General features: G+C 41.0%; 2 protein-coding genes and 2 long non-coding RNA genes across 4 annotated transcripts in view; 3 read left to right on the top strand and 1 right to left on the bottom strand.

Annotated features, from left to right (window-relative positions):
* Positions 1-23180, top strand: part of LOC145419375 (protein NLRC3-like) — a 177604-nt gene that overhangs the window by 12542 nt on the left and 141882 nt on the right. The gene's annotated exons all lie outside the window — the stretch shown is intronic.
* Positions 9899-12659, top strand: LOC145423869 (uncharacterized). The gene is made up of 3 exons (XM_080296763.1): positions 9899-10092; positions 10447-10826; positions 10923-12659. The coding sequence occupies exons 2-3, from the start codon at positions 10497-10499 to the stop codon at positions 11034-11036; spliced, it is 444 nt and encodes a 147-aa protein (XP_080152889.1). The 5' UTR covers positions 9899-10092; positions 10447-10496; the 3' UTR covers positions 11037-12659.
* On the top strand, positions 15272-16899 carry LOC145423969 (uncharacterized). Its single transcript, XR_013904915.1, has 2 exons — positions 15272-15595; positions 15705-16899. It is a non-coding gene; the product is annotated as an uncharacterized LOC145423969 (long non-coding RNA).
* LOC145426175 (uncharacterized) lies at positions 21087-22585 on the bottom strand. Its single transcript, XR_013906904.1, has 3 exons — positions 22547-22585; positions 21894-21959; positions 21087-21578 (listed from the first exon to the last, which is right to left on the bottom strand). It is a non-coding gene; the product is annotated as an uncharacterized LOC145426175 (long non-coding RNA).

The raw sequence follows: 23180 nt of genomic DNA on the forward strand, positions 1-23180 counted from the left end.
CAGCTCCCCTCTGTGAACAACAGCACAGCGTCAGTGTTTCACACTCAGTGAAAGGAGGAAACAGCAGAAGAACACCATGTGTGCTACGTTTCCCAGGACACACTACAAACTGCACAAATACAGAGCAGCACGTGGAAGGACCTGGAGCTGCATTTACAGAGCTGCAGACAGCGTGATGTCCTGTATGGACAGGTGGAAGGAACCAAGTCCTCAGCTGGAACACTCGTGTTTGTCCACAGACAGGAAACACAGCAGGAAACTTCCTCACAGAAGTGCAGCTCATGGATAACACACTTCCTGTCAGTCAGAATGAGGCTGCAGCCAAACACAGAAAGGTGTTTTTGTCCAGATGAGCCCAGAGAAGAAACACGAGTGTTCACAGACATCAGAAGCTCAGAGAGGTGAAACATGAGGTTGGAGTCCTCGTCAGCATCCAGAAGAGCTGCTGTGAAACCCTGAGTACTCATGACAGACTCTGATGGCACAAACACATCATGATTCAAACAGAAAGACAAACATGGAGCTCCTGATCCTCCTGCATGAGAACAAGCTGACATGAGCGCTGTGTCTGAGAGTGTCTCCCTGTCACAGTGACAATAACACAGCTGCTGCTCACAGTCATTAAACTGACCTGAGGTCAGCTGTGCTCCTTACATATGAACCATGTGACCTCACATCAGTGCTGTGGATGACTGTAGTCATAGAAGAGTAGAGCTGTAGCAGGTGGTGTGAGGAGGAGGTGGTGTATTCTAGTTAACGCAGTACTGAAACACTCCAGCAGAGGGCGCTGTTAAGTCCTTATTGTAACACAGTTACTGTGTGCAGTTAGACTTCATACATAATCTGCACTTATTTCCATCAGACATGCTGTCAGGAAATGATTGGTTTCTATTGATTCTACTTCCTGTTGACTCGTTTGATGACAGTGAAACAATCACAGCTGATTGTGTGATGATGTAAACTGTCACTGTTACATTCAGTGTGTGTGACATAATGTTAGTGCAGGCTGATAACAGCCTGGTTCTGTTAGAAACACATGAACGTGTCCATAGATCAGTGTGTGTTTAACATGAGAGCTTCAGCCCTGCTGATGTGTTCAATAAAGACATGCAGGAAAACTGATGAGACTCTGAAATAACTCTTTATATTTATAATGTAACTCTGCATCAAAAGAACAACAAAGGATCCCAGACAGGTTTCTGTGAACAAAGACCATTCTGATGTTTCTGTGTTTCTAACACTTTGACATTATTAGTAAACAGACTGCAGTGAGCAGCATTTATAAAGAGCTTCTATATAAAGATATGACAGCTGTTTGACAAGTTTATCACTCTGTGTTTGGACCTGATCAGTCCAGCTGTTTACTTGAAACATGTTCATTTACCTGTTCTGTTATATTCATGTTCTTGTCTCTGTTGAAAACACATTTTAATGTCCCTCAGATTTTTCTCCCAGATGAATAAATATAAAAATGACACAAACTGACTGCAGCTACTTTTTGTCCTTTCTGTCAAAAACCTTCATGTGACTCATGAGAGACACGTTTCAGCTGTTTGTGACAGATCAGAGGCCAACAAGTCATTTATAACACTTTCCATCATTGTTTAAAGTTCTCAGTGTTTCTGTGTTGCTGCGTATAGGATCTCCCAGCATCATCACTGTGCTGTCCAATCATTGTGTGCGAGGTTACCCTTATAGTGCGATGTGTGTTTGCACAAAGAGAAGCATGTGTGTCAAATATAAATAAGCACAGAACAGAAACAGCTGCTCGTTTCTTCTGTTTAGAGTCAAGTTAGTGTTTTGTGTCTTTGTTTGAGGCCTGATGTCGAGCAGAGGTGTGTGTAACTGCACTGGTCTGTTATATGTGTGAAGTGTGTGCTTCTCTTCAGCATCATCTTTGTCACTGCTGATTCCTTTGTGTCATCATGTGTTGAGAAGAGAGAACAGTTATAACGGAGGAGCAAAAGGAAGCCCTGAAATCTGCATCAACAAGGAAGTGTTGGCTCACCAGTGATCCCAGCAGAGCCACTGGTTTGGCTCCAGTTGTTCTAGATTCAATGATGTTGTTGCTACAGATACATGTCAGCATCTTTATTGTAGTAAAGTCTTGTAATGTGAAGATAGAAACAAGGCAGCAAACAGCTCCATGATCTGATCTTAATGATGTTGTTTTTATTCCTGTCTGTCAGAACTGGATTGGAAACTATCAAAGGTCTAAAAACAGCCTCGACCCTCCCACAGAGCAAACTTTACACACGTCATCTTTCAGCTACAATCTTTGTTGCAGGGATCTTCTGCCAAACAAGGCTGAGAGAAGATTTCTTACAGCTGTCATGTTGATGCTGTTTCAGTCTTTGGGCAAACACACTCATATATTAGGGCTGATATCAGGGCTGCACAAGTTCTTTGTGTTTGTGATCATGAATAACAGAAGTGTGCCTGTTGAAGATCATGTTTCTACATTATTATATGTCCTGTTATTGTTCTGTGTTATATTCAGCTTTCAGCATCCTTTCCCAGCCCCCTGTTACACCATCCATACAAAGCCACTCTGACTGTGAGCCAATGTGTTTGTTTGTGTTGGATCAATAGATTTGACAGACTTGGTTCATCCAGAGGGAAACAGTCCAAATTCAGATCTAATGAGATGATGGAGGCTGTTTCCTACCACGGTGCTGATGTGTGACTAACAAGGCTCATGGTCTCCAGCAGACCAGCGCCTGGAATGAGGTGAGCTGAGTGTTGCTTTGGTGGGTCTGTGCCCACGTCATGCATCAGGATTCATGTTGGCAATAGTTCATATCTCTGTTCTTCAGCCTTCATCACAAAGCTGTGAAGGAAAAACAAACATCTAACAGGATGTGATGGATGCAAAGTCCACTGAGCTCTTTGTCATTTACAAACTTGTCCAACCAACAAGAGCACAGATGAAAAACACAGTGACAGTTACAGGATTTTGCCATATATGAGCATAGATGACTTTCATATAGATTTTCAATGCAGGCTTTTGGTGAGCCGCTGGGTTCTGTCTAATAATCATCTCAGCATTTTACAATAGAACAGCTCTTTATTAGCTCTGCATTTATTGTTATTGGACATGAAACAAGGAAGCTGTTTCTCATTGGATGTTAGTTTCATGTTCATCAGGATCATTTTCTAAAGAGCTGATATTGAGACCATTTACTGCACTGGCTGCACATCCTGTCTACATTTCTCTGTATGTGCTGTGTTTAGACTCACAGAGAAATGACTCAACCAGCTGTGTTTGACTATATGAAAGGTCAGTGTGTGTCTGCACACAGACTGTTGTGTTGGACTGTTATTCAGTTGTCTGCTGAATGTTTTCAAATGTCTGCATCTCAGCTGTGATGAGGCTGGGGGTCATGGGAGGCCACCGTAGCAGCCTCTTCAACATCATGACATCATCATAAATGCTGCTGGACTGTCTGATGGGCTGACGGTGAAAAAGCCGTCGGGAAGGAAACAGAAGACATTTCAGAGGCTGCAGCAGATTTCTTTGATTCGGGGCCTTTTTCAGCTTTATTGGACAGAGCAGTGAAGATAAGTGACAGCAAAGCAGAGAGAAAGGGGGCGTGGCCCGGGTCAAAGCCAGGCCAGCTGCTCTCCACCTCGTGGTCACCTGCTCATCCTAGTGAGCTCCACCAGCAGCCCTTTCACACACTTTACACTGTCAAACACTGTGTGTGGACCTCAGCTAACAACAGGCTACATTTAAGTCTGGACTACATGCTTTTATATTGTTTTTATTCCATCAGCAGCTCAACATCATGAGCAGCTTTGACATAAAGACATCAAACTCAAGCTGACTTTAAACTACTTTTAATACAGGGGCTCAAAAACAACAACATCTTTATTATATATCAGGACAGAAAGTCATTTCATCTCAAAGGGAAACAGCTTTATTTGGAATAACCAGCACTATCAACTGGTTTGGGATCTCCACCAGTTTCATGTCTTTGCAGCTTCTCCAACAAAGTTCCTGTAAAATCAGCATGTTTGTCTTTATTGGTTTGATAGTGATTGATTATTCAGTCCCAATCTGCTGTCATCTAAAGAACAAAATGATGTTTCTATGAGTCACAAAGCTCCAGATGTTGTCGGCTTCACAAAGAAAACAAAGAACTTAAACACAAAGTGTTTGGAGCCAAAATGTTCCCAAGCTGCTCTTTTTGAAATGGCAGAGGTACAGTGGTGTCTAACAGCACACTGTGGAAGGCAAACATGTTATTGTTGGATGAAACTTCATGAATCCTTTGTAGATTTGAGCTGTTGGAGCCTTTCTTTTCTCTTCAGGTGTACAGATGCTGAGGAGGCAGGTGAAGCAGGTGGAGCTGTTGTGATGCTGGCAGAGGGTGTGTCTTAGTAACTCTGTGAGGCAGAACTGGATCCAACATTGTGGATGTGTTGATGTTGGAGCCATTAAGAGTCTCTGGCCACACTGTAGGATTTCCCTTTGATCCACTGTGGGGGCATTTTGGAGTCTGTCAGTGAAACTCTTCATGTTTGTGTTTGACTCCAGTTTATAGAAACAGAGGAATGTGTCATGCTTTTGTTCGGCCTCCACAAATACACACATTTGTTCATTGGTTGGACTTTTTGGAAGGAGACACATTGAAAACCATGTTAATAAGATCTTGTTGTTTCCTGTGGATCCGACACAGAGAGTGGACTTCAGACAGAAAGCGTGGAAGAGATTTTAGAGGCCGTGTGTGGCAACAGGAAGTTTCTGTGTGTTTGCTGATCTTACATGTGGAAAACAACACGTGATGTTTGTGAAGTTCTACAATGATCATTGTTCTCACAGCATTTTGAGTGGGAACAGTTCAAACTGGGAGTAGTGGGAGTTATTTACTGATTGAAACAAGCTGAATGTTTCTGTGACGATGAAGATCAGCAGCTCAGCTGATCAATGAACTGACATCTATCAGTCGTTTCATGAGATGAAGTCATCAGCAGACATTTGTTCTGACTGTGTGATGAATGTCAGAACGTCAGGGCTCTGCTTTAGTCACTGCTTGATGATCATTGGCTCATTGTTGAATCCAGGGCCCCGTCTGACCTCTGACCTTTGCTGCAGGTCTTCTGTGTTATCTCCACTTTCATGTCTGATCTTCTACTTGTAGTCCTGTGTCTACATATACAGTGGCTTTCAAAAGTATTCGGCCCCCTTGAACTTTCCCACATTTTGTCACATTACAGCCACAAACATGAATCAATGTTATTGGACTTCCAGGTGAAAGACCAACACAAAGTGGTGCACACGTGAGAAGTGGAACGAAAATCATACATGATTCCAAACATTTTTTACAAATAAATAACTGCAAAGTGGGGTGTGTGTAATTATTCAGCCCCCTGAGTCAACACTTTGTAGAACCACCTTTTGCTGCAGTTCCAGCTGCCAGTCTTTTAGGGTCTGTCTCTGCCAGCTTTGCACATCTACAGACTGAAATCTTTGCCCATTCTTCTTTGCAAAACAGCTCCAGCTCAGTCAGATTAGATGGACAGCGTTTGTGAACAGCAGAAATTGAAATTGAAATTGCAGTGAAGTCAGCTAGAAACGTACAGTGACGTGGACATCATGCAAAGACTGCCAGACTCTGTAATACTGAAAATGATCAGTGACTCAGGTTAACACTAAACTTTAAACGGCACCTCTGTGTCTCTGTGTGCTGAACATCTAGGATTGAGTCAGGCTGCATCAGCTGAAGCTGTTATTTGTATATATCAGTATTTTTTTATTCAGGTGTGGGGAAAATACGTAAGACTGCAGTGAAGCGATGCACCAGAGTAATCCCTGGCCAAAGGTATCGTACTCAAATCAGACTACTGATCCAGCCACATCAGCCTTTTGTGAGGTCTGTTTAAAGTAGACTAAAAGTGAACTGCAGGTTCCTGAGAGGTGGACTGTGAGCACAGAAACACATGTTCATACATACAGCTGCAGCAAACTTACATTAATTTTAAATAGATTTGTTACTCTGATGTCTGTCTCTGTGTTAGTCCTCTGACAGACTGGTGACCTGTCCAGGTGTGCTCTACCTACTACTGGGACAGGTTCCAGCCTCTGTAATAGAAATGTTCTGTTATTCTCATTTAAAGTGTTTAAGTGCTTATGCATATGCTTAGTTGTGACACTGTTACTGTTCAGTGAAAGTTGCTAAAACTAGATGAACTTACTTCAGCAGTTTGAGAAAACAACTCCCTTTACAGGTGCTGATAAGGCCAAGGGCACAAAACAGCACAACCATTGATGCGTTAGGTTTCATAGCGAGACACGTGAAGTGTGGTAGGATCAGTTTGTAACTTCCTCCCTCTTCCTTGGAAGGCGTAAAGGAGGAGGAGCACGACCTCTGTGGCAGCGCTGACATGACTGAACTGTGATGTTTGATGTGTGTTGGCGCAGTAATAAATAGCTTGATCACAGCTCTTTCTGTGTTGCAGACTTTATTTAAAAAATTCCACGAAACCCCCCCACTGTGAACCTGAATTGAATATTCAGAAGACATTTGTTTAAATAGTTCTACAAATCTGAGCTGTTGGTGTGTCCTTGGATTGTGTGGTAATAATATTAGAGCCTGCAATCTTTCTTACTGGATCTCTACTATGAGTCATGTTACCTGAGATTAGTTCTATGTTTACCTGTCAGCCTGGACGAATGTGCTGTGTGAAGAATGTAAATGACATCAGATCTGAACTGCTTACATCTAAGGAGCCTGTTCATATTTAATTGTAATATGAACCAATGATTTTCTGATTGATTGCTGATATATACAGTGGGGCAAAAAAGTATTTAGTCAGCCACCGATTGTCATCATTTTAGGTGGGGGAACTTGCACAGAGGTCAGTAATTTGCACCAGAGGTACACGTCAACTGTGAGAGACAGAATGTGAAAAAAAATCCATGAATCCACATGGTAGGATTTGTAAAGAATTTATTGGTAAATCAGGGTGGAAAATAAGTATTTGGTCAATAACAAAAATACAACTCAATACTTTGTAACATAACCTTTGTTGGCAATAACAGAGGTCAAACGTTTACTATAGGTCTTTACCAGGTTTGCACACACAGTAGCTGGTATTTTGGCCCATTCCTCCATGCAGATCTTCTCGAGAGCAGTGATGTTTTGGGGCTGTCGCCGAGCAACACGGACTTTCAACTCCCGCCACAGATTTTCTATGGGGTTGAGGTCTGGAGACTGGCTAGGCCACTCCAGGACTTTCAAATGCTTCTTACGGAGCCACTCCTTTGTTGCCCGGGCGGTGTGTTTTGGATCATTGTCATGTTGGAAGACCCAGCCTCGTTTCATCTTCAAAGTTCTCACTGATGGAAGGAGGTTTTGGCTCAAAATCTCACGATACATGGCCCCATTCATTCTGTCCTTAACACGGATCAGTCGTCCTGTCCCCTTAGCAGAAAAACAGCCCCATAGCATGATGTTTCCACCCCCATGCTTCACAGTAGGTATGGTGTTCTTGGGATGCAACTCAGTATTCTTCGTCCTCCAAACACGACGAGTTGAGTTTATACCACAAAGTTCTACTTTGGTTTCATCTGACCACATGACATTCTCCCAATCCTCTGCTGTATCATCCATGTGCTCTCTGGCAAACTTCAGACGGGCCTGGACATGCACTGGCTTCAGCAGCGGAACACGTCTGGCACTGTTGTAGTGTGTTACTGATGGTGACCTTTGTTACTTTGGTCCCAGCTCTCTGCAGGTCATTCACCAGGTCCCCCCGTGTGGTTCTGGGATCTTTGCTCACCGTTCTCATGATCATTTTGACCCCACGGGATGAGATCTTGCGTGGAGCCCCAGATGGAGGGAGATTATCAGTGGTCTTGTATGTCTTCCATTTTCTGATGATTGCGCCCACAGTTGATTTTTTCACACCAAGCTGGTTGTCTATTGTAGATTCACTCTTCCCAGTCTGGTGCAGGTCTACAATACTTTTCCTGGTGTCCTTCGAAAGCTCTTTGGTCTTGGCCATGGTGGAGTTTGGAGTCTGACTGTTTGAGGCTGTGGACAGGTGTCTTTTATACAGATGATGAGTTCAAACAGGTGCCATTCATACAGGTAACGAGTGGGGGACAGAAAAGCTTCTTACAGAAGACGTTACAGGTCTGTGAGAGCCAGAGATTTTCCTTGTTTGAGGTGACCAAATACTTATTTTCCACCCTGATTTACGAATAAATTCTTTACAAATCCTACCATGTGAATTCATGGATTTTTTTTTTCACATTCTGTCTCTCACAGTTGAAGTGTACCTCTGGTGCAAATTACTGACCTCTGTCATCATTTTAAGTGGGGGAACTTGCACAATCGGTGGCTGACTAAATACTTTTTTGCCCCACTGTATGTATATATATATATATATATATATATATATATACTTTTTTTTTTTTTTTTTTTTTTTTACATACATAGTTTTTTGTTGCCTTATGGTTCCAAGCGCTGTCACCAATCTTTGCATTTTGTTATTATCTCATGACACTTGTTTAATCAGCTACCATCTCTCCTGTGGACTTTTTAATGTCTACAGTCTCAGACCAACACAGCCCTGCCCTCCCATATTAGATTCTTGATGAATGTGTGTTGTTGTTATTCAGCCTGGTTCAATGTGCCCCTTTTTAACTTTGAGCACCCGCCCCTTTAAACCTCTCTGCACAGCCCTGCACTGAACTCACTATCTTCTCCCTCTAACAGCCTCCACATGTTCTCACTGTAATTTCCCCTCATGAATGAATTTATGCTGCACTAATGTGAATGTTTGCAGGGAAATCAAACGCATTTCACACGCAGTACTCGAGCTGACTTACCTTTGTTTGAATGACGACTTGTACGCGCTGACTCCACAGATAAGGTACGAAAATATATCAGGCTACGTCTTCAGGGTTTCTACTCCACGGCCGTATTTCATACGGGTCCACATTTCCACTGCACGCTCTTTTCTGCAAGTACCGCCGCTTCGCCTCTGGACGCAATCGGTCTCTATACAGTCCATTCTCTTTTGAGCTGCTTTTAAGCATCTTGTAATCGTCGTTCCAACAAACTAATTTGTACATATGAGGATGTATATGTCCGGTGGTGGGTTTTTTCTTCTTGATTTAATGTATTCATTTATCTCTTCACTTAATTTTTCTTTCTTTTTTTTTTTTTTTTTTTTGATTTGGCATGAGCAATTTCCGGTCCTCACTCCAAGCCAGTTGGTGGCAGTAATGCACCACATGTTCTATCACAGCTGCGTCCGAGAGGACAGGAAACGTCTGTATGCGTCTGCAAACCAGGTAACTACACTCAGCTGAGCCTCTCTGCTAGTCGTTATTAGTTGGAGGGTTTTGCGTCACTTTCTCTCGGCTTGATAAAGGGCTGTATAGAAATCTCTGGTACGTAACACGTAACGTCATTTTTAGGGAGCGTCGCAGAGAAGTGAGGCTGTTTCTTTGTTTTTGTCGAGTTTTGATTGAAGACATGTTTCCAGTCCGTTTTTTACTCGTTTGTTTTTTCATTAATAACTTTACATTATCACAGAGAACAAGAAGGCGCTTTGTTTGTCACATTCACCTTAGTTTCGTTTTTAAACTCAACACTATCATATAGTGTTTAGGCTTAGAATAAATATACTGAGTGGCAAGCAAATAACCGATAAAGACCATTATATTTCCGGTTAGTTGACAAAATTAATTCTATTTTAACAGCAAAGATTTTTTAGATTTATGTTTTGTTTGTTTTTGAAAGTCACAAACTTGTTTAAGTAGATTTCATCTCAAGTTGGATTTTCCATAACCGTTTTAACAATAACATATTTTTCTAGGAGATAAATGGCTGAGATGGCTGCAGCTGTACGTGTGAGGTACCTACATGTTTCAAGATGAATTTGCAGAGATGTCATGTTTGGTGCTTACAGACATCACACTGCATTTTGTGATTTCGTAGCTATTGTTGTGATATTTCGGAGCTTCCCATGATCACCGTGACAGTCATTCATTTTAACATAACCTTTCTATTCCTTTCAGGGATCCTCATTTTTTTTTTGGTGAGGAAGATCAGCAGCTGTGTCGACAGGCAACAGGTAACGGCATGTTTTTCTGTTAGTACTGTAGACCTTGGTCTGGTGCTCTTTTTTAGTTTAACACAGTATTTTCATTTGCCGAAGTGTAAAAAGCTTGTTCCAGGAGAAACAAACTTTAGTGAGTTCTGCAAAATGATTCCCACCATTGCACACTCTGTCAGCCTCCAGTGTGCCCTTTTTTTGTCCTTTAACTGAAGAAAGTCGGTATCAGAACATATGAGATAAGTGAGATCCTCATTTTGCCTGCTTATTTCAAGATACAACATTTTCACAAACTGCTGTAGGATAACCTTGCTATTTGTCTTTTCCAACACTTCTACATTCATCCATATTTCCTTGTCTGCTTCTTTCCAGGTGAAAAGTACCTGAAATGGGTGAAAGATTTTGTTTCCAAAAACAAAAGCATGTGCGTTCACCTGAAGAAGCCAAGTGGTGCTGACCTGTGGATAGAAGAGCTTGAGAACACCAAATACAACGGGGATGATGATGAAGTTAACGCCTGGGGAAAATTCTACCTTCCCGAGATTGTAAAAATGCAGGTTATTGGTGTGGTAAAGGGCACCTCATGTCCATGTGACGAGCTTGTGCTGATGACGCGTGAGGACAAAAAGCTGTACGGCTATGACGGAGAGGAGCTGCATCTGGTGGCTTCCAGTTTCCTGGAACTATGTGACAAAACGATAGAGTATCCAGCATCCAAGCGCTACTACAATGGAGAGGCCTTCAAAGATATGGTGAGAAGTTAGACTGCTAAGAATAAGACTGGGGATGCCTAGTGTTAGAGATCAATCACCTGAGCTTTTCTTTGTATTGTTGTGTGTTCTGTTTAGACTGAGGAGGACTGGAAAAAAGTTAAGATGAGTGATGTGGGGAGGAAACTGCAGGAAGAACATAAAAAGCTGGTAAATGAAACCCAGTCAGCGTTCGTCAGCCTAATATCATAGGTGGGTATTGGAGCTGAGTATCATCACTGATTTCTAGAACCTGTTCAATTCCAATTCACAAGGTCCCAATTAGATTCCATTTAATTCTTACTCAGAGAGTCAGAAACATTATAATTCTGATCATTTATCAGTACTGACACTTGTGAAACTTCATCAGAGGTGTGAGCATCACAGCAGATGCTTTTGTGTCAAAGTAACTGAGGATAAAACACAAAACCATGAAGCAGATTTTCCTGGCCTAGCTTTTTACAGTAGATAACCTTAAAAATATTATTCTGCAGTAGAACAAAAGCAGACGAGAACCACGACTCAACAAATGTACATTGGCTGATGCTGCTGAAGTGATTCAGAGGTTTTAATAAGAGGTTTTAATAGAGACACAGCAGAGCATTTTGCAGTTTCACTTAATTTGAAAAAAATAAATACAATTTGGTATTGAACAGCAGAAATGAGGCTGTCTTGTCGGAAGTCATTAAAAAAAAATGGCTGTAAACAACGGTAGACTGCTTCATAACAAGCAAGCGAATAATGCCAAAAACAGAGATTTGAGATGGGAAACGGTGTTCTTAAAGTACACTGAGAGAGGCAGAGAGCTGTGCTGTGTTGTTTTTCTGTGTGTGTTTTAATGGTGGTGGAAGCAAACCAGCAAAAGTAAGAGGGAATTCATGACAATGTTTATGTCAAGCGAAATGTGTCTTCTTTTGCTGCTGGTTTGGTTAGAGAGAGACAAAACGTGCAGCTTCAGGATCTGAGCAGCTTTCAGCACCAACGGCATCACAGCTCAGACTTGGATTCAGGATTAAGCCCTTTATGTTTGACTGTAGTGATTGTAGCTCTGTCCTTGTTATTAATCGCTTTAGTCAAACACAGCTATTGTTTGCTGGGATGTGTATATCCTTGACAGTTTGTATCTCAGAGTTATCAAAGACACTGTGGATAATCATCAAGAGATTGTTGTTCTCTTAATAATGACCTATTTGATTGTTTGTTTTTTCTTCTTCTTACAGATTCTGGTATTTGGCCAAAAGAGAGCTTCACAATTCTTGGCTTCACCTGTGGTAGAAAAATGACTGAAGTTATGCAACACTCTCTAAAATTAAAGCTATGCAACGCTTTAACATGAATGGCGAAGGAGTGCATCTCTTTCACTGTCTCTTCCTGTCCTCTTCTCAGTCTTTGTTGTGGCACCTCTGCTATGTGTTATAGAAAGCACTTGGAATCATGTTCAATACAAAAACACCAAACTCGTGGGATTGCCCTAGCAAGCAGTTGGTAAAAACTAATTAAAACTGATATATATCAGCTTCACTTTCTAGCTGCAAAAGCACGTTTCTGCAAAAGCATGCAGTTTCCTGTCAGCACTTTTTGGCACAGAGTGTACTCAGAGTTAGGCCTTTCTTATATAAAGCAATATAATCAGCATATAAACATTTAAGATGATAAATTTAAAGCTCAACAGTAACTGCTATAAATATTATAACTACACATGTAGTGCTTTTGCTTAAGTAAATTATAGTTGGGATCATAATAAGAAAACATGTGTTTTTATTTTCTGTGTACCCTGGGTACAGACCAGTATAAATATGGGATTCTTCCCAATAAATGCTGTCTGATAATGCTTCATATTGCATTAAACACTAGATATGTAAGCAAACAAACAAAAACCCATAGAAGCCAGTTTTAATTATTAAATGTGACAATTACATGGAGATGGAAAGTAAACGTGCTTATACACGTCTCTGTGATTACAGAAAATCCACACAGATGCTGTCAGAGCAGAGAATCTTTGATTTATCAGAATGATGAATGCAAATGATTTCATGAAATCTCACTCTTGTTCTGGGTTGTAAAATTCACCTGTCCAGTTAAACCGAATCCTTTGCAACACGGTTCTAAGAACCCTACCAACCTCATCCTCAGCTCTCTGCCTGTTGTCCTTTTCAGCTGAGTATTCATCCACATGTGTTTCAACTTCTCTCTCATTTTCAAGCAAATTGCTCAGGCTCTCAGCTTCAGCACAGTTACCATATGGCCACTCTCTGAGGTCTTCTGTGTTCAAGCCAAACAAATTCTTACATGATCTGCAAGGCTTCATTCTGGCACCATCATGGAGACAAAAAGCCTCACACCTGATATTTCCAGGTACTTCAATTGTTCCATCAAAGTAATCTTTCTGGACTGTGTTTGGATAATAGGTCATCACCGCACCAGATACATATTTATGCCATTTGCTAAGACAGGAGGCAGCAATCATAATTTTCCCAGCGTTAGGACCTTTGGTGGACATGGAGACTCCGCAGTACCTTTCTGATTTGTTGGTTTGGGATTTTTGAGAAATGCAGATGGTGGACGAGACGAAAGCTGTTTTTTTATTATTCTCTTCTAAGTCCAAGTCTGTGAGGAGATCTTGCAGACTCTGCTTTATTTGCTCTTCATTCTCTGAGTTATTTTGCAGGACGATCTGAAAACAGTTACAGATCTGGTCAAAGTGTTGCACCTGATTATATAGTTGTTTTTCATAGAAAGTTGATCAACATGTTTGTTTCGCTGCTTGACTTATTTAACTATGCAGGACCATTGGATGCTTTTGGTTTAGACATTTTAAGATAGGGGGTGAAACATGTCACAAAAATCTATTTAATTTTAAATCAATAAGAAAAAATCCATCTTTGTTCTCACTAATTTATAATTAAATTTGCTAATTGACCTTTTTTTTTCTATTTTGCTATGCCGGGCTGTCAAAACACGCTGAATTTAGAGTCTTTGAGCTTAACAGATCCAGCAGCTACACAGTGACAGCATCATATACGCCTTGAAGACTGTAAGCATCTCCAATAATGAGTCTGTTAGACATTATTTAGAACTAACAAATTCTGAAGCAAGTCTCCAGCTCTCCTGCAGTCTCTGTGTTTGGTGGAGAAGTATAGCTAGAAGCATATGTTGAAGTATAAGGTACAGTATGGATTTTCTTTGGATTTCTCAGTAAAAAAGCACTTTGCATTATACTTTCCTAAAAACTGGAAGTTTGTCAGATTGACTGACAATGTGAGAAGAGTTATCTTACCATGTCGAGCACACAGGAGAAGGGACTTCGCCTGGGAAGCTGAGTCGAATACAACTTAAAAGGCCTGGGATATCTTCTCATTAAAGAACCCAACACAAAAGGATTAGGGAAGATTTCTTCTGGAGAAAAGGGGATGTTGTTGATTTTGCCCAGAAACAACATGCTGTGAAGGATCTGTTGAGTGAAAACATATTTGCTTATTGTTAGTAGTGATAAACAGGACTGTCTTAAAAGTGTCAAAGGTAACACACCTCATCCACCAAGTGTTGACTTCCCGGAGTCATGTAAGAGCCCCGAACCATCCTCTTGGTAATCTTGTAGGCATTAGTTTTCAACCTCCTTTGAGAAATTGTTGTCTTCTAAAATGATAATGATCGAGCAGTTAGGGATTTAAAAACACAGGAGATCTGATAACTTTGGCTACAGCAGAGTCTGCAGACATACCTATTTTGCTCTTGGTCGGCCTATTTTAAACATGAGAGAAAACATAGTTAGTGAAATGTTGATAACATACAATGACTATCATTGGTGGCTGAAAAGATGCCAGGTAACAAGTGAAAAGCTGCTACTTACCATCGCCACAGTCTAAGAATGAAACAGGAAACACTGAGCGAGTTGCCTCCATCTTAAAGCTGTTGATCATGTGATTTAAAGGAAAGCCACACCCAGCTCTTTCCTGGAATTTTACTTGACTGTAGAAAACTGCTCCATTTGCCCCGCCCACCCATGATCTTTAATATCTACCAAAAACAACCTTTTGGTTGTCAGTAACCAGTCGATCGTTTGCGCGATTAAAAAATGACTTTGTGCGGCGGCATTCCCACCGCGAGCAGAACTCCGGCTCAAAAACCGCTGTTTTTGAACACTTTTATTTACTTAAGCACTTTAATGGGCTTACTTTGAAACAAAGTGCGATTGAATGATTATTGTTATGTGTTGCCTTGAATTCGGCTATGCTGTCTGTTAGACAGTTGTTTTTCTTTATTGTTGTTTTTGTATTGTTTGTAGCGAACGCTACTGGACTGTATAGATTAAGCTACGTAGCCAAGATAATTAATAATTTAACTGTTGTACATTGGTTGATGATGATGATGATTTGCATTGTTACATAGGCTTGCAGAAAAATATATTTGTTTACCGGTAAACTGAATCGAACTTGATGTGCCAATAGCTAGGTTTCATTTGACGTAGACGTGACGTCGACGTAAAGCGCGAAATTTGACTGGCGGTCGGAAGTGAAAAAGATAAGCGCAAAATCACAGACAGACAGTACGCAAAATGCCTATGTCCTGTTGTGTTTACGGATGCTCCAGTAGGTCGACCAGAGAAACTGATAAACGGTATTTTAGGGTACCAAAAATAGCCCAACGAAGAGGAGAAAAATGGAAAATTCTAACCGAAAAACGTAGGAAAAAATGGATTTTAAATTTACGTTTACAGTCGGGAGGAGCAGAGTCTGCCAATGCCCGTGTCTGCAGCGACCACTTCGTCAGAGGTAATGTTATGTTTGCAAACGAACTTATTAGCATTAGGTTGTCGTTAAATTCTCGTTTACTTAGTGCTTTTAAGTTAGTAGTCTAATATTGACTTGATTGGGACTATAGGCTGCCCAAGTGCTTTGGATGACGAAGAGTCGGAGGACTGGGCTCCGACGGTCAATCTCGGCTACGAACGAAAACCCAGATCGGAATCAGTTCTCAAACGAGAGAAAAGAATGAAGCTTAAGGCAGAACAGCATCGATGTGCAGAGGCGATTTTGGATATGCAACAGATGGCTGAGAGCCCGGATTTGAGCCTAGTGACAGTGGAGAACAGGCTACTAACCCTGCCATACAATTGCAATGAGCTGCAATCACTTCTCCATCCTCCTTTGCAATTACCCAAGTCTTCAGAGGTGTCTCGTTAGACCGCTGAGAATGGTTTACCTTGAAACAAACAACTGTCACTCTAACGAAGTCCTAAGGATGTGGCATGTTTGTTGACGTTAAAGCCGCTACCGCTAACTGTTAGCGTGTTTAAGATAAAGCAATATAAGAACAAACACTCACCCTTGCAAACACCAAACTGTATCCATCACGGAGACGTTTTGTTCCAAGGTTGTGGACCCACCCGCTGACAAAAAAATTGTACGCCTCCAGACTCTTGAAAGCTTTCATTTGCTGCCTAGTGTAGTAAGAAGTCTGGAGGACCAAGTAGTTGGTGATATCCACAGCCTCGATAGTAGGCAAATCCTTTACTTCTGTGGTGTATTCGGACATTTTCAAAGAATACGGATCACGTCCGATATATTTTTTAAATATCTGTTTATATCTTTCCCGAGAAACGGGGTCTAAAGTTGCACAATAGCTGCTCTCCTGACTCTCCACAGTGTCCTCCATGTTTACTTCCGCCCTCCACTCAAAAATCGCGCTGCCTCCGCACGTCATCAGAACCACGTGACCGCAACCCAACTATGGACGTTTTTCTGACCTACAGGTCAGGTTTTGTTCCCTCCCTTTGAATTAATCTTCTTCATATTGAAGTGGCGAGCCGGTAGGACCATTCTTTGTTTCCCCTCTTTCCCCCACTTAGCCGTCTTTGGATTACGGACATATTTCCCCATTTGTATGAAGCTGGACTCTAAGGAGGAATACCTTAAAAGTGAACTTTAAAAAGAAAAGGACCAAAAAGGACTTTTGCACAGAAAGATCACAGCATTGATTTATTATTTAATTGTGGGCATTTATGTTGTGTGTTGTGTTAATTATTTTGTTCCATTTCCCCTTTCCTCCATTTATTCAATATATTTTTGGTACAAGATATTGCAGTCTTTGGTCTCATCATTCACACCATCTAGGCTCCATAAAGAACTATTTCTTCTGCGCGTCAGTCAGTAAACTCATCCATTGAAATAAACTAGTCCTTAAATAACTTTGAGTTACACAGTGGCAAATGTAATAGAGAAAGACACAGGGCCACCTGAAATCTGTCGTCCTATCTGATTCAAAACCAACATGTAGGAGAATCTGGAATCTTTGATTTTGAGTTAAAAATAAAATATGGGTAAAATGCAGAAATGTTTTTACTAACATGTACTAACAGAGACTTGGAGGAGAGAGACCTAATGTTTAATAATCCACATTTCACTGTTTTACTCTTTGGTTCAGATGTGGATACTGTATTGTTCTTTCTTTGTGACTGTTTATGTTTAAGTTGTTTGTTGCTGGTTTTTAGTTTGTTTTTTGTCTGTTTGGAAGCTGACACAGTCTCTATGGAGATGGTTTTTGGGGGGTAGCAGGAGGAGAGAAGCTGCAGAGAGGCGTGTAAGACTGCAACTCTGCTTCCTGGTCCCAACTCTGGATAGTCATATTTTGGGGGGTTTAATAAACTACTACTGCATGATGTAAAGCTGAAGTATGACACAGCTTTATGAACCTCCTGTTATCCTGGTAGACGAGTACAGCAATAAATCTTTTACTTGAACATCTTCTGGCTCCAATAAGCTTTGAAATGTGACCATGAAGTCAGAGACACACTGACTGAAACCCACAGCTGTGACTGTGGATCACATCCACACACAGTGTAGCTGCTGTCTCTGTGTGAGGTCTGTGTATATATGTACATATTTATGCTTATATTCATATTCTCTTATTCCCCTTTATTTGATATCCTAATTCTGTGCTGTGTAAAAGTTTGTCGGTGTTCTGCTGCTACAAACTGGATTTCCTGGAGGATAAACATGAGGGATTCATAAAGTTCTATCTCTCTGTTAAAATCCCCCAAAATAAATGAAATGTGAATTTCAGGCAGACGTGTTTTCAAAAGAGTCTCTTTAATGGAAAAATGTGTTTTTAAAACCAGCCAATAGGAGCGTCTGTGGATATCAGCTGAGGCTGAACTCAGGAACACCATCACATATAAATACACAGAATTAAATCACTAGATAAAAGACGTCATTAAATAAGGATCAAATCAACATGTCAGAGGTCAAAGGTCAGTCAGAAGAGGTGTGGTTAAACACTGGCAGTGCAGTGACCTAATGCAGTTTGGTTACCGCCACGGGAAAAGCCCCGCCCCCTCTGAGCCTCCGCTGTGTCCTCAGCACATCCAGGAGCAGCAGGTCAGAGGGGGCGGGGCCATGTCAGGACTTATTTTAAGTAAAATTTAAAGTGGAGCGACGGCAGGAGTCACACAGCAGTAACCAGCTCTGTCTGCCAGGGTCAAAGGTCAAACAAGTCCTGCAGCTGACCCACACACAGACTTACACTGATCCACAGAGAGTGATGAATCCACACATCACTCGGCTGGAGGAAGCTGGGTTTCCACACCGTCCAATCAGAAACCAGCGTTGACGCTGAGACCCGTCTCTGTAACAGGAAGTCCATGAACAGGCAGACCCTCTGCAGCAGGCTGACCTGTGACCTCTGAGACAGAGGGAGGAGTTTGTGTCAGCAGGGGGCACTGCAGCATCGCCTGAGAGCTTTAAGAACAACAGCAATAAACAGGAAGTGAAAGTCACACTTCTGTTGGTGTGCGTTATCAGCAGACCCCACCCTCTGCAGGAAGCTGAGATAAGAAGCAGCCAATCACAGAGCAGAGAGCATGTGACTTCCTGTTCCTGCTGTTACTGTGACAACAGCTCCTGGGACAGAGAGCAGCTTTCTAAAGAGGAAAGATGCTGCTGTCACCCCCGGGTGTCATGTGACCCGCCTGATGTACCGATTTAAGACTGTAAGAACAATAATAACAACATGTTTTAGTCAGGTGATCCATGCAGAGCAGATCCATGTGACCAAACACAGCTGGATCACATGTTTCCTCTCCTGGAAACAGAAAGCCTTCATGTATAAAGGCTCATGTACCCACTGAGCCCTGCTCTCAGATCTGTGAGGCTTTAACAAACAACAGTTTAAAGTCATGTTTAGCATCTTCTGTCAGTGTGGAAGGTCACACACTTTCCTGAGTGTTGAACCCTGAACTACTAGCTGTTCATGTCAGCCTGGACATAAATACAGACCTGCCTGCTGTCATAGACCCCAGCACTCACATGTTACTTATAAGTGACTCATATGTATGCATGTATATATTGTGTATGTTGTGCTATTTCTTACTTAGTGTGTTGTGTCTTTGTTCCTGTTTGTGCTGCAGCACTGTAACCTAAATAATTTCCCCTGGGGATCAAAAAAGTATTCTGATTGTGATTAAATGAAAGCAGTCAGAGCAGAGGACGGTGATGTAAGGAATGGGATTTTAATCAGCCAGTCTCCTTTAACTCTCAGCATCACAAAGTAATGTGGTAACATCTGGACTGATGTGTTTACTGTCAGCTAGTTTAAATGCTGTAGGCTGCAGCCGTTGCTCTAACACTATAACTGTAACAGGGCTCAGTGCTGCTTCTAACAGTCTGAGCTGCTTCAGGCTTTATTTGTGAGGAGCACAGCAGCTTACAAACACGTGGCTGGGCCTGGACCCAAAGGAGTGTTTGTTAAAGCCTGCAGTGAATCCAGCAGCAGAATGATGGAAATGCAACACAGCAATGATGAAGAGGAGCAGCATTAAAGCCAAAGTCCAGTTCATACAGTTAGGTCCATAAATCAAATAAGGGAAAATAAAATGTTGGTTGGATGCACCTGTCTGCAGCCTTAATGCTCTCTGGTCGCTATGGTAACGCGTAAACATTTCTTTCAAAATAAGACACACGACTACAACACGGGAAAAGACCCAGGGAAACGAAGTTAACGATAAAAACCCTGAAAACCATTGTTGGATTTATATTTTATCATTGTCATTGTTATTGGGGAATATCTAACCATATATGCTCAGAGGTGTAGAACCAATTGTGTAATGATAGTAGTCTTTAAAGACTTTGTGTGACTCCAGAGTGTTCTGGCATTCACACCCACGTCCTGGGATCATGGGAGAGGTGCTACCTTCTTATTGTTTTGTGGTAGGATGTCTGTTTTAGTCTAAGTGCCTTTTGTTTAGATGAACTGCTGGACTTCCAGACCAGCAGGTTTAGGGAAGTCGTTTATGGGGTCACACTCTGACTCCACACACACACAGACACAGACACACACACACACACACACAGACACACACACACACACACATACCCGTTTCTTGGGTTAGAGGGACAATTTCTGAAATTTTTGGCAAATCAGACTGGACATAGGGCTATGGGGACACCGGGTTCCAGAGGTGCTAGAGCTACAATATGCATATCAAAAATCATGAAAAAAATCAGCAAACCTATACACAACTTAAAATTTAAACATTTTCTTTGCTCGACTGAGATATAAAAAAGGCTATTTTTTCAGACATTCTGGTGGTTCGTAGAGACTTTTCTGTAGCTCGGTCTATAAGGACAGTCTGGTGTACAAGGTCAGTGATGTCATCATACATATACACAAAGTATAGTCTGTTCTGAAGGGACACATGGTGTGTAAAGCCAGTCTACTGTACACACACACACTGATTAAATCTGGTTTAAAAGGACACATGGTGTGTAAAGCCAGTTCACTGTACATATACTCACACATGCACTAAGTATAACCTTCTTAGAAAAGAAGGTGTATTATAAGACTGTGACTGATACATCATTATAGTAAAATTGAATAAATTTGCTTAGGCTGCTGCCCCTGCGACCCGGCCTCGGATAAGCAGTTGAAGATGGATGGATGGATGAATAAATTAAAAAATAATAAAAAGACTATATTTTGGTTTTCTCTGATGAGCATTACAATCTGACATACAAGCTTACATAAAACACCACAGATCATATCTGTTGTGATCTACTAACAGGTGGTCAAAGTGTCATTAAAACAACTAGAAGCATAACACAACAGTGCTTGCATCAACTAGAACAAACTATGTATTATAGAGTTTTTCATTGTCCTGAAGAAACTGGCACTGAGTGGCTGACCAATAAAACAGCACCTTTGCACACCAGGGGTGAGTCGGGCTGACACCATGACTTATACATAAGACTTATATCAACACACAACACATTTGTTGAATTACTGAATTATATTTAATATAACCAACTCAATAATCAATTCCTTAAAAGGACAGCATTGTAACAATTATTGAAGGAAAATAAAAGTGAATCCTGGCATTAAAAGACTCAGGCTAACCACACATCAAAACAAAACACTGCCTGTGAGCACAGTGAAGTCAACTACATACTTTTTGAATGGAGAACACTAACCTTGAAATCAGGCCCAGAAAGGTAAAGGCTCAGACTGTCAAAAAGTGCATTTAGTGTTTAACATTTATTTTTTTTTTTTTAAAGGCCAGTCCTCTGTTGCGCACAAAATCTCAAATGTTTTGAATAGATCTCGTCTCCAAGATAGGTTGTTCCTTTTCTTTGCACTTCAGACACTGCTGGTTGGTGACAGTGATACCGTTTTCAATAAAAGGCTTCATATGTTTCATCACCGCTCCTATCTCCTCCTCAGACCATGGTCTCTTCACACACCGCCTTGATGAAACACATAAACCTGTTCAATAAAACAAAACAAATTTGAAGTTTAAAAAGATCATGTGAGATGCACTTGTAGGTAGAGATGGTGTTCAAAACTGTGAAAACAAGCTGGTACTTGTCTAAACAAATTGTGTGTGATAATAAATAGACTGTAGACCTGATAAAATTTAAAGTTTGATTGTTTTCATTAACATGATAGTTCATCACACTGCTTGGTAAGCACAAAATACATTCAGCTTCTTTATATGTTATATAATGTCTAACCACATGATGTTGGTGTTGACTGCACATAGTGCCTAGTGATGGACATGGCATCTGATTTATATCATACCTTTAGTAACTGAGTCAGGGACAGGAGGTGAACCAGAAGTCACACAGGCATCATTCCCCTGGTCATCTAAAAAATATTGCACAGTATAAATGTATGGGCTTAAAGAGGCTTTCTGCCTACCAATCAAACACCATGGGCACAGAGGGGACAGTGACAGCCAGTTCTATTATACTAACTATACACATGGCAATGCTGCTGAACTGGATGAAGTCAACAATACCTTGGGTAATAAGTTTACTGGGAAATGATGTAGATTTTGCACAGGCCAAATCTTGCTTGGCCAAAACTGATGAAGCATCAAAATACTAGTCATAAAGCATTAGTGTCACAATTAGGAATGGAACAACTAACAATCGACCATGTAAAAATGTACTGATGGTTAGTAATATTGTTCTATACACAATCCCAGGTTATCGTAATCAGCATAGTAGTGTTAATAGTAAAGTCTGATTTCATTTTTAATGCAATGAAAAACAGAGATGCAAGTGGCATTAATGAAACAAGAGAGCATCGTTATCATACGTGATGTGCGCTGTTAAAATACGTTACTGCATATTTCACTGGATTTGTCTCTGAACAAGACTAACTCACAGATCCCAGCTCATTACATAAGATATGTTGGGCAAACTTTGAGTACAGCATTGAAAATGTACCTTGAGCTGCAGTCTCGGAGAAGTGAGGCAAATCAGAAGTAATATTATATATATATATATATATATATATATATATATATATATATATATATATATATATATATATATTGCGAGTAGTCACACTTAGAAATCATGGAGGGCTCTGAAATTTTCATCATAGGTACATGTCCACTGTGAGAGACATAATCTAAAAGAAAATTCCGGCAATCACAATGTATGATTTTATAACAAGTTTTTTGTATATTTCTTTGTAAAATAAGTATTTGAACACTTGAGTCAAACTATATTAATATTGCCTTTGTTAACAATTACAGCGGCCCAACAGTTCCTGCAGTTCTTCACCAGGTTTGCACACTTTGCAGAAGGTCTTTTGACCCACTCCTCCACACAGATCTTCTGTAGATCTGTCATGTTTTGGGCCAACACAGACTTTTAACTCCATCCACAGATTTTCTATTGGACTGAGGTCTGGAGACTAGTGAGGCCACTCCAGAACCTTGAAATGCCTCTTACGGAGCCACTCTTTGGTTTTCCTGGCTGAGTGCTTCAGGTCTTTGGCTTGTTGAAAGACCCAGCCAGAACCCATCTTCAATGCTCTGACTGAGGGAAGGACGTTTTGGCCCAAAATCTCACA

Source organism: Astatotilapia calliptera, chromosome 3 (genome assembly GCF_964374335.1).
Source record: "Astatotilapia calliptera chromosome 3, fAstCal68.1, whole genome shotgun sequence".
Lineage (NCBI taxonomy): Eukaryota > Metazoa > Chordata > Actinopteri > Cichliformes > Cichlidae > Astatotilapia > Astatotilapia calliptera.

Coding starts and splice junctions, on each gene's coding strand:
- LOC145423869 (XM_080296763.1), top strand. CDS start 10,497: ATGTGCGTTCACCTGAAGAAGCCAAGTGGTGCTGACCTGTGGATAGAA. Junction 10,827..10,922: donor GAGAGGCCTTCAAAGATATG/GTGAGAAGTTAG, acceptor TGTTCTGTTTAG/ACTGAGGAGGACTGGAAAAA.